Genomic DNA, 10,074 nt, shown 5'->3' on the forward strand with positions numbered 1-10,074 from the left:
AGCCCTTGGGGACACCGATGGCTCTGTCCCCGTTGGCAGGATGATGCCCAGCCCTTGGGGACACCAGTGGCTCCGTCCCCGTTGGCAGGACGATGCCCAGCCCTGGGGACACCGGTGGCTCCGTCCCCATTGGCAGGACGATGCCCAGCCCTTGGGGACACCGGTGGCTCCGTCCCCGTTGGCAGGACAATGCCCAGCCCTGGGGACACCGGTGGCTCCGTCCCCGTTGGCAGGACGATGCCCAGCAAAGCCACCCTCGGCGGGGGGGGGGGACGGGGGACCAGGACCACCACCCCACGGGCATCCCGGCCACCAGGCCCCGGCCGTGTCCCCAAACCCCTGGGGAACGGGTGACACCGTGGCCACATCGCCAACCCCGGGGTGTTTCGGGGAGGGGGCGGGGGGGGGAAGGGCCGCTGGAAAGTCCGTCCCAGTCATTCAGCGCGGTGCCGGGCTGCCCCCGGGCCAGAACCCCCCCAAAAAAGCCCGGCCGTTCCGGTAACGAAAGAGTCAATGGCAGAGGCGAACAGGCACTGACACACACACACACACACTGACACACACACACACACTCACACTCACACTCACACTCACACGCCACTTCCCTGAGTGGGGGATGACTCATCCCCCGCCCGTCATCCCGGCACCGTCGCACCAGCAAAACCCCAGAGCTCTTCCTCCGGCCGCCCCGATGAGCCGCCCGCCCTGCGCCTCCCGAGCCCGTGAGTACCGGGGCGGGGGGGGGGATCGGTCCCGGGGAGGGGATCTGTCACCCGCCACCACCCACGTGTCACCTCGTCTCGCCACCCATCCCGCTGCCGGGCTGAGACCGGCTCAACTCGGCGCACGCCGGGGCGCAGAAACCACCCGGCGGGTGCGAACCCCACGGAAAAAAGAGGCGCGGGGGGGGGGGGGGGGGGACTGACGGACGGGGAGGGACGACCCGACCCTTTGGGGATACCCGTCACCGTCCCCAACCGCCCCAGACCCCCCCCCCTCCCCCCTTCTCCCACCCCCCCCCCGCCACCCCCAGGGTGGGTCCCTTCGCCGGGTGCCCGCTGGGTCCTTTCGTTGGGTGACGGCGGGGGTTTATTGTGGGTCCCGTCCCCCCCCCCCACGCCGTCCCCGTCCCCCCCCCCCGCCCCGCCACCGGCCGGGGAAGGGATGACTTCAACCCATTACTCACCCGCCGTAACGGCCTGGCACCGCTCCCGCGCTATTCCTAGCCGTGACGCTCCCACCGCCGCCAAGCACCGGGAATTTGGGCTTAAAACCCCCCCAAATTGAGGTTAACGGGGTGATTCCGGTAAGGAGGACGAGCCCCGGAGGGGCAGCGAGAGCTTTGCCTGGGTGGGGGGGGGGTGGGGGGGTGGAGAGGGAGGTGCGCTGAGTTTCGGCCGGTCTCAGCCCGCTCCGGCCCGGCTTTCGCCCGGCGGTTTCTCGAAAGTGCCGCCCCCGCCCGCGAAAAGAGCCGTTAATTACCGTCGCGGAATTAAACGCTTAATTACAAGCCGGCCGTCACCTCCGGCCACCCAAATTACCGCCACGAAGGTGCCCCCCTACTCCCCCCCGCACCCCGGGGTGATGCGAGGCGGTTTGTTTGCGCCGGCTTGAGGTGTTTAGTCCCAAATTGGGCGGTTTGCACCCCAAAAGCCCCCCGTCGTTGTTGTTCGTTGTCCCCCGTCGTCGTCGTCGTCGTCGTTGTCCCCCCCCCGGTTTCCTGCGAGGAAATCACGTCAGCGGCGGTGCCGGGAACCAAATGTGAGCCGGCGAAATCACGGCGGGGGAAGGGGGGGCCGCAGACGCACGAAACACGCGTGTAGGTCGCGTGTACCTGCACGCACACGCGTGGGCCCACCTGCGTGAGGGTGCCCGCGTGCATGTGCTCACCCGCACCCACACGTATGTGCTCACCCGCACCCACACGCCTGTACACACCTGTGCTCGCATGCACACGCGTGTCGGCAATTCCATGCCCCCCCATGAACACGCCTGGGCACGCGTGCCCAGCCTGGCGCACGCATGTACCCGCACACGTGTGCCCACCGGCACACAAGGGCATCTGCGCGTATGTACTCACCCGCAATCACACGCGTATGCCTGTACGCACACGCATGTTGGCACCTGTACACCCTCCATGAACACGTCTGGACACACGTACCCACCCCGGCACACGCATGTTCCCGCACCCTTGTGCCCACCTGCACAGGAGGGTGTCCTCATGTACGTACTCACCCGTACCCGCACGCCTGTAGTCACCTGTGCTCACACGCACACGCGTGTTGGCACTTACACACCCCACGAACACGCCTGGGCACATGTGCCCACACGTGTGTGCTCACCTGTAGTCACGCACACGCGTGTGCCCACCCGCACAGGAGGGCGTCTGCGTGTATATACTCACCCGCCACCAGACGCACATGCCCGTAAGTCACACGCACACGCGTGTTGGCACTTATACGCCCCATGAACACGCCTGGGCACGTCTGCCCGCCCTGGCACACGCGTGTGCCCACCCAACTGTGCTCACCGGCAGCCAAGTGCACGCGTGCACACGCGTGGGCCCACCTGCACGAGGGCACCCGCGCGTATGTGCTCACCGGCAACCACACGCACACGCCTGTACTCACACGCACACGCGTGTGGGCACCTGGGCACCCCCAGGAACACGCCTGGCCACGCGTGCCCACGCATTTACACACGTGTGTGCCCCCCCCCCCGACACACACACTGACACCCCGAAATACACGCACCCACGCATCGAGCTACGCGCGACGCGTGACCGTGAACGGGTGAACACGCGTGGGCGCCCCCGGACACGCCAAGAACACGCGTGTTTCAGCGTACACACGCGTGTGCCCCCGCATCGCACGGCCACGGGCAGGACTACAACTCCCGGCATGCCTTTCTTCCGGGTGGCGGCGCCCGGGGACGAGCAGCGCGGCTGCCCAATAGGAAGAGGGGGCGTGTCGGCGCCGCCCAATAGGAGCGCGGAGGGGGCGTGGCCGCGCCCGCGGGGTTTTGGCGCGGCGGGGCGGCTTCGGTGGGGGGGGGCAGTCACATGGCGCGGCGGCGGCGGGTGAGCGGGAGCGCGATCGGCGGCGGGGGGGGGGGGGGGGGGGGGGGGAGGTTAAAAAACACGGGGGGGGTAAAAAAAACGGAGAGGGGGTAAAACACACTGGGGGGGGGGTGTCCCCCACCCCCTGCCTCAGTTTCCCCACGTTGGCATTGCCTTTTTTCCAGGGGTTTCCCCCCCCAAAACGGGCGCGGGGGGGGGGGGAAGTTGGGGGGGGTCCCGATCCCTAAATTTTTTTTGGCGGGGGGAGGGGGCGGGCAACGCCGTGGCCCAAATCGTCCCAATTTACCCTTAATTTTGGGGAGAAGGGGGGGGTGTGTGGAGTAACAATTTGGGGTGTCTCACCCCCCCCTTCCTCCCCCCCCCCCCCCACTTCTTCCAGGTCCGCTCCTAAAATGAAAGACGACGAGTCCCCCCCCATGGAGGACAAGCAAGAGCCCACCGCCCCCAAACCGGCGGTGAGTGCTGACACCCCCCCCCTCCCCAAATATAACCCCCCCACACCCTATTTTTTTTTGGGGGGGGGGGCATCGCTTTGGCCGCCTGTGGAAGCGGGAGGGTGAATTTCCCAGCGTTGTGGGGCGAGGGGGGGGGGAACATACCCAAAACGGGGCTTTTTTTAGGGAGGAAAAATTTAGGTTTTTCTCATTATTTTTTTTTAATGCTGATGGAGGGGGCGGGGGGGGGGGGGGGGGGGGTTTGACCCCACCCTCCAAACGGCTTTTTATTTCTCAAAACCAACCACCACCCCCCCCCCCCCCCGCCGCCTTAAAAATAGTTCAGCTGTTCAAATCCCGCGTCCGTCACGAGCGGCGAAAAAAGACCAGAAAGAATTGAAAAAAAAAAAAAAAATTAAAAAAAAAATACATATAAAATAAAATAAATTTAAAAAAAAAAAAAATTAAAAAAAAAAAAAGTCCTCGGGAGCCGGAGCAGCTGCTTTGCCCAAAAATAGCAACAAGTTTTATAACTCCGGAAAATGTAGAACAAACAAACGAGGAACATTTTTAGCTGAGAAAGGCGGCGGGGGGCGGCGGCGGAGGGGGGGGGGGGGATGAATTTCTGCCCGTCTGTTTTCCTGGAAGCCGTTTCTCACCCGCTTCCAGCGCTTTGACCAACTTGGCCGGCGGCCCGGAGCTGCCGGCTAACGAAGCCGGAGCTCGTTAACCAGCCTTCGGGGTTGTAAAGCACCCCTGGAAGGAGGGAGGGAGGGAGGGAGGGGGGGGGTTTGCTTCTGCTCTGCCTCAGTTTCCCCTTCGGCTCCTTTCCCCCCCCCCCCCCCAACCTCCTGCCCCGCAGGGCTCCGAGGATGGCTCCGAGCGGGAGAAGGCGGTGGGAGAAGGGCCGAGCGGGGGTGAGAAAGAGGAGGAGGAAGCCTTCCTCGTCAGCCTCTACAAGTTCATGAAGGACCGGCACACCCCCATCGAGAGGATCCCCCACCTCGGCTTCAAGCAGAGTATGTGGGTTCCCCCTCCCGCCCCCCCCCAACCCCCGCCAGGGCCGGGAGGAGCTGCCGGTGGCTACGGTGACCACCGCGGTGACCGCCGTGTCCCCCCCCGTCCCTCGGCATCTCCTCTTTATTTCCAGTTAACCTCTGGAAGATCTACAAAGCCGTGGAGAAGTTGGGAGCCTACGAGCTGGTAAGTGATGGCCGCCCAGGGCGCCGCCCCGGCCACTGGGTGCCGGGATGGCCACTGGATGCTGGGATGGCCACCAGGTGCCAGGATGGCCACCAAGATGGCCATCGGGTGCTGGGACGGCCACCGGGATGGTCGCCAGGATGGCCACCGAGATGGTGACTGGGTGCTGGGATGGCCACTGGGTACCAGGATGGCCATCGGGTACCAGGATGGCCACCAGGATGCCACTGCGTGCCGGAATGGCCACCGAGATGGCCACTGGGTGCCGGGATGGCCACCGAGATGGCCATCGGGTGCTGGGACGGCCACCGGGATGGTCGCCAGGATGGCCACCGAGATGGTGACTGGGTGCTGGGATGGCCATCGGGTACCAGGATGGCCATCGGGTACCAGGATGGCCACCAGGTGCCAGGATGGCCACCGAGATGGCCACTGGGTGCCGGGATGGCCACCAAGATGGCCACTGGGTGCTGGGATGGCCACCAAGACGGTCACCAGGATGGCCACCGAGATGGTGACTGGGTGCTGGGATGGCCACTGGGTACCAGGATGGCCACCGGCATGGCTACCAGGTGCCAGGATGGCCACCGAGATGCCACTGGGTGCCGGGATGGCCACTGAGATGGCCACCAGCCTGGCCACTGGGTGCCGGGATGGCCACCAAGATGGCCCCCCAGGTGCCAGGATGGCCACCGGGTGCCGGGAAAGGGCTAACCCGTCCCACTCCCCGCAGGTGACGGGGCGAAGGCTGTGGAAGAACGTCTACGACGAGCTGGGGGGCAGCCCCGGCAGCACCAGCGCGGCCACCTGCACCCGGCGCCACTACGAGAGGTAGGGGACGAGCAGGGGGCGGGGGGGGTCTGTTCCTCAGTTTCCCCTCCCGGCGCCGATTCTCACTGCCACCCCCACCCCCCCCCAGGCTGGTCCTCCCGTACGTGCGGCATCTCAAGGGGGAGGACGACAAGCCTCTGCCCCCCAGCAAGCCCCGCAAGCAGTACAAGGTCTCCAAGGGGGCAGAGACGGGCGAGAAGAGCAAGAGGGGCAAGAAGGAGAAGGGTCGGGAGCAGGTACGCGGCCCCCAACACACCCCCCCCCCCCATCCCAGAGCCCCGCTGCTGCGGCTCCAGTTTGGGAGCCCCACGCCGGTCCCCATCTGTCCCTCGCCAGGGGGGGACGCACTGGGCGGGGGGGGGGGCTGGGGAAGAGCCAGGAGGGATGCGGTTGGGAAACGAGGGGAGCGGAAGGGCTTGAGGGAACCCAAGACTGGGGGGGACGGACTGGGGGGAGCTGGGACCCCAGCAGGGGGATGCGGGGGACACTGGCACAGGGGATGTGGGTGACGCTGGCACCGGGGGACATGGGGGGCACTGGGGACCCCAGCACCCACACCCCGACTCCCCTTTGCTCGCAGATGCCTCCGGACAAGGCGAAGCCGGAGGCGGCAGCCGTCACGGAGGACGTGAGGAACGCCCCGGAGCGGGGCCGGGGGGCGGAGGGATGCCCCAGCCCCGCGGTCCCGACCCCGAGCCCCGCCGGGGGGTGTCCCAACCCCTGCAGGACCCACCCCGAAACCTACAAGCGCCTTTTCTCCAGCTTCTACTCCAAAGGCAACCACCCCATCATGTCTCCGCTGGCCAAGAAGAAGCTGCTGGCCCAGGTGAGCAAGGCAGAGGCCTTGCACTGCCACAAACGCCACTGCCTCGAGGGCCAGCGGTCGGCGAGTGACGCCGGCCCCAGCTCCGGCCCCGAGCCCCTGCGGCTAGCCACCGGCCCCCACCTGGATGAGGAGAGGAGCCCGGAGCCGGCGGGAGCTCAGGATAGAGCTCCGAGCGCGGGGAGCGAGGTGGGACCCGTTGGCAACGGGAGGGACAGCCAGCCCTGCCCGCGGGCCGAGGACGGGGGTCCGGCGCCCGCCGTCTTCACGGGCTGCTTCCACGCCTACCGCAACGAGGTGCTGAAGCCCGTCGGCTGCCACCCCCTCTGGGGGTATTTCTCCGGTTTGAAGGATTTTTTGGAGCCGCCTTCGGCCTTCCCGACGCGACCCGAGGAGCCGGAGCAGCCCCAAGACCTGCGGAGCAAAGCGGGGCAGTCGTGGAGCGGGGAGAGGCGGCGAGCGGGCGCCTGTGCCACCGTCAAAGCCTGCTGGGTGGCCCCCGGGGCCGGCTTCAGCCCCACCGCGCCCAGGGGCAAGCGTGGCCGGGAGGAGGAGGAGGAGGAGGAGGGGGCTTTTGGCCCCAGCGCAAAGCTACGTGCCGTCTCCCCCTTCGTCAAGGAGGCCGAGGGCAGGGACATGGGTGCCACCTCGCCCCGGGGCCAGCAAGGGTTGGCCAAACCCAAGGCGGTGGTGGCCAGCCCCGGCTATGCTGCGTCGCTGCCGCAAGCCCCGGACGTTTACAAGGGAGCCATGCTGCATTTCCCGGCCAGCTTTGGGAACCCGCTGGAGCACCTCAAAACCCAGGGTGTGCCGGTGGCGCCCTCCCTCTCCGTCAACCCCTTCGTCATTCCCGCTTTCCCCAGCCCTTTGGTAGCCACTTCCACGCAGCCCTCTGACCTGTGCCGGCCGCTGGCGACCGGCCCCGGGCACTACCCGGCATCCTACGAGAGCTCACTGCGGCACCGGCTCTACCCGGCGGCGCCGTGGCACAGCCAACCCACCTATGCGTCCCCGCACGTGCCGGCTTTTCACCGCCATGCCAAGCTGTAGCGCTTCCATCCCGCTCCGCATCAGCCTCCTTCCCAGCGGAGGAGGCGGTGGTTGGGATGCCGCGGTGTGGCTAAGCTGGGCAGGGAGGAGCGTGCCGGAGCCCGTCACCGCTTCCGAGCCTGCGGCAAGGGGACTAAGAGGAGACAATCTGGACCGTGTCATTTTTACTCTTGATCTTAGAGCTGTTTGTATCCGACATCGTTACGCCGGTGACTTAACTACCAATATCACAAGGTTATATATATATATATTATATATATATACATACACATAAAAAAAGGGGAGCAAAACGACTTGTGGAGATTTCTATTTTGCTAGCGATGCCGTGCCATGGCGCGGTTTCGCACGATGGGGTGAGGAGGCCGAGCCGGACGATGGTTATTCCCATTCCCTCATGGCCGGGATGCTCAGTGGCTCTCTGGTGCGGAGCCCCGGCCGGTTCCCACCACGCGCTGCAATTTTGGGTTTTTAATTACGTCGCCTCCGTCCGGGGCTCCGGAGGTTTTTTCAGGGTTTGGGACCGCGGCTCCCGGCCGCTGCGCGCGTTGCTGCTCCGCATCCCCAAGGCGGAGGCAGGGGCAGAGGCAGTGCCCGAAATAAAAGTGGTGGCGTTTGGGGTGTCCTTGATTTTTGGGATGGGGGCAGGGTTTGGAGGGATCCTCACCCAAAGCGTGAAGCCTCAGAGGTGTTTCGTGACACTGCGGGGATGGGCTGAGACCTACCTCCGGGGCCACCCCGATGCCGTGGGGAAGGAGGTGCTTTTCTGCGTCGATTTTGGGGGAATTGGAGCCATTTCCAAGAGCAAACCAGCCCAGCGACATCTCCAGGTGCTTTTTGCCTCCTGTCGAGCTGTTGCGAATGACCCAAAGGCTTCGTTGGAGCCGCAGGACTCAATTCTCTCGTGCCGGCTGCTCCCCACAAGCGCGTCCGCTCGCTGCCGTCCTGGGACATCATCACGAGCCGAAGTGGAAAGGGCAGAGGGATGGTGGCACTCGCTCGTCCCCAGAGAGGGTTCCGGCTTCAGGCGGAGCAGTACATCAGCTTTTAAGGAACGTTTCTGCTGTATCCACGGAAAGGAAAAGCTTTGGGATAGGAACTGGTCTCTCCACGGTGCTTAGAGACTTGTTGAGAAGTGCAGCAGTACGGATTCAACCACTCCGGGATCCTCCGGCTGGACATCGGGAAGGCATTTGCACGCACCGCAGCCCGTCCCGACTGTACCCCGCCAAGAGCTTCGCTGCCAAAACACACACCGTTAAGCCCAGTTTGTCAGCGAGGACGTGGCCGCGGAGCTCCAGGCTTCCCACAAAGAGCTGCCTCCACACCCGGGAGCGAGGGCGCTGGAGGTGCCACATCCCGACGGGCGTCTCAGCCGTATTGTTGGTATTGCAGCGGAAAAATGGGGGGTTTTCGAACCTGGAAAAAAAAGAAGAGAGTTGTGCTGCTTAAAAACGCTGCAGGTCGATGGCAGAGCCTTTGTACCGGACACGCTCGCGTCAGCAAGCGGATGCTAGAGCGGAGCGTTAAGTTCATCCCGGTTTTTCCCATCGCTGTCAGCGCAGGGAGAAGGTTCCACGTTAGTGGCATCCCATCGGCAAACCCCCTACACTGGGGGTTAGCTCAGCCTTGGGAGTTCAAGGCCATCCCGCACCCACGACATTCCCTGCGGGAAACTTTGCCTGGGTTGAACCCGAGTTGCTGGCAAAGTAAAATCTTGCCTTTTTTTTTTTTTTTTTTTTTTCCCCCCCCTCCACAAAACCCCAGGGAAAAGGGAAGCGCGGGGCTCGGCAGGGTTTGGGGTGCTGGCAAAGCTCAGCATCCTTACTGCTACTCACCATGGTGGGCGTGCGAAGGCCGGGGTGCAAGAGGGACGACGAAAGCAAAAGCAGGACAGTCGCCAAAAAGCCAGACGGCATCCGCAGAGGTGCCTGTATAGCCCAGGAGGGGTGGGAAGGGACTCGGAACATCTCACGACGAGCAAATCCAGCCATCGGAGGGGAGAACGGTTACTCCCCTGCTCTGTTTTCGGGCTCCTTGTAACAAAGACCCCGCTTCTGCCGCAGCGTGTGCTGTCCCGGCCAAGCTGAGCCAAACCCAGGAGCTTCTCACCAGCCGACGGGATGAGGAAGTGAGCAGGGATTTCGGAAGCGTGCCTGCCCTCGGGGGTGGTGGGGGGGAACACGGGGCCACCCCGGCACCGCGAGTCTCCGTCCGCGCTCCCCGAAAGCATCTCAGCCAGCAAACGCTGCATCACGCCCTGCGTCCCTCCGGGGAAGCGAGGGTCGAAACACAAGACGACCCACCAAATCCCAGCCCTAAGCGAGTCCCCGAGCCCAGTGACAGCCCCGGGGGGACACGCACTTGTCCTGAACGCTGGCAAACGGCGCCTGACAGTGCCAAATTCAGCCTCGCCTCACCCCCTCAGCACCCGTTCTGCGGCTCAGCACCTTCGTGTTGCTCCTTCTGCCGCTTTCCTCCTCTCAAGCCAGGTGCTCGGCTTGCTTGTGTGCAAACGCAACCGTAAAAGTTAACTCAAGGCTCGGAGCAGATTAACGTTGAGCCTTGTTCAGCGCCTATAAACATTCCCAAGAGGGAGGTACTGGCAGACGGTAGAGGCAGGAGGAGGTGCCCCGGTTGCTGCGCCCAGCCTGCAC

At 64.6% G+C, this 10,074-nt stretch overlaps 1 protein-coding gene across 3 annotated transcripts; it reads left to right on the plus strand.

Annotated features, from left to right (window-relative positions):
- Positions 1-206: 206 nt before the first annotated feature.
- ARID5A (AT-rich interaction domain 5A) lies at positions 207-7,636 on the plus strand. Of its 3 annotated transcripts, none has more exons than XM_063358759.1 (7): positions 207-722; positions 3,459-3,534; positions 4,376-4,532; positions 4,664-4,716; positions 5,450-5,547; positions 5,636-5,783; positions 6,128-7,636. In XM_063358759.1, exons 2-7 carry the CDS (start codon positions 3,472-3,474, stop codon positions 7,418-7,420), a joined length of 1,812 nt encoding a protein of 603 aa, XP_063214829.1. In that variant the 5' UTR covers positions 207-722; positions 3,459-3,471; the 3' UTR covers positions 7,421-7,636. The 3 variants fall into 3 exon arrangements, with proteins under 3 accessions (XP_063214829.1, XP_063214831.1, XP_063214830.1); XM_063358761.1 differs by lacking the exon at positions 207-722 and adding an exon at positions 1,150-1,306; XM_063358760.1 differs by lacking the exon at positions 207-722 and adding an exon at positions 3,048-3,079.
- The last annotated feature ends 2,438 nt before the right edge of the window (positions 7,637-10,074 follow it).

Source organism: Chroicocephalus ridibundus, chromosome 23, assembly GCF_963924245.1.
Source record: "Chroicocephalus ridibundus chromosome 23, bChrRid1.1, whole genome shotgun sequence".
Taxonomy (NCBI): domain Eukaryota; kingdom Metazoa; phylum Chordata; class Aves; order Charadriiformes; family Laridae; genus Chroicocephalus; species Chroicocephalus ridibundus.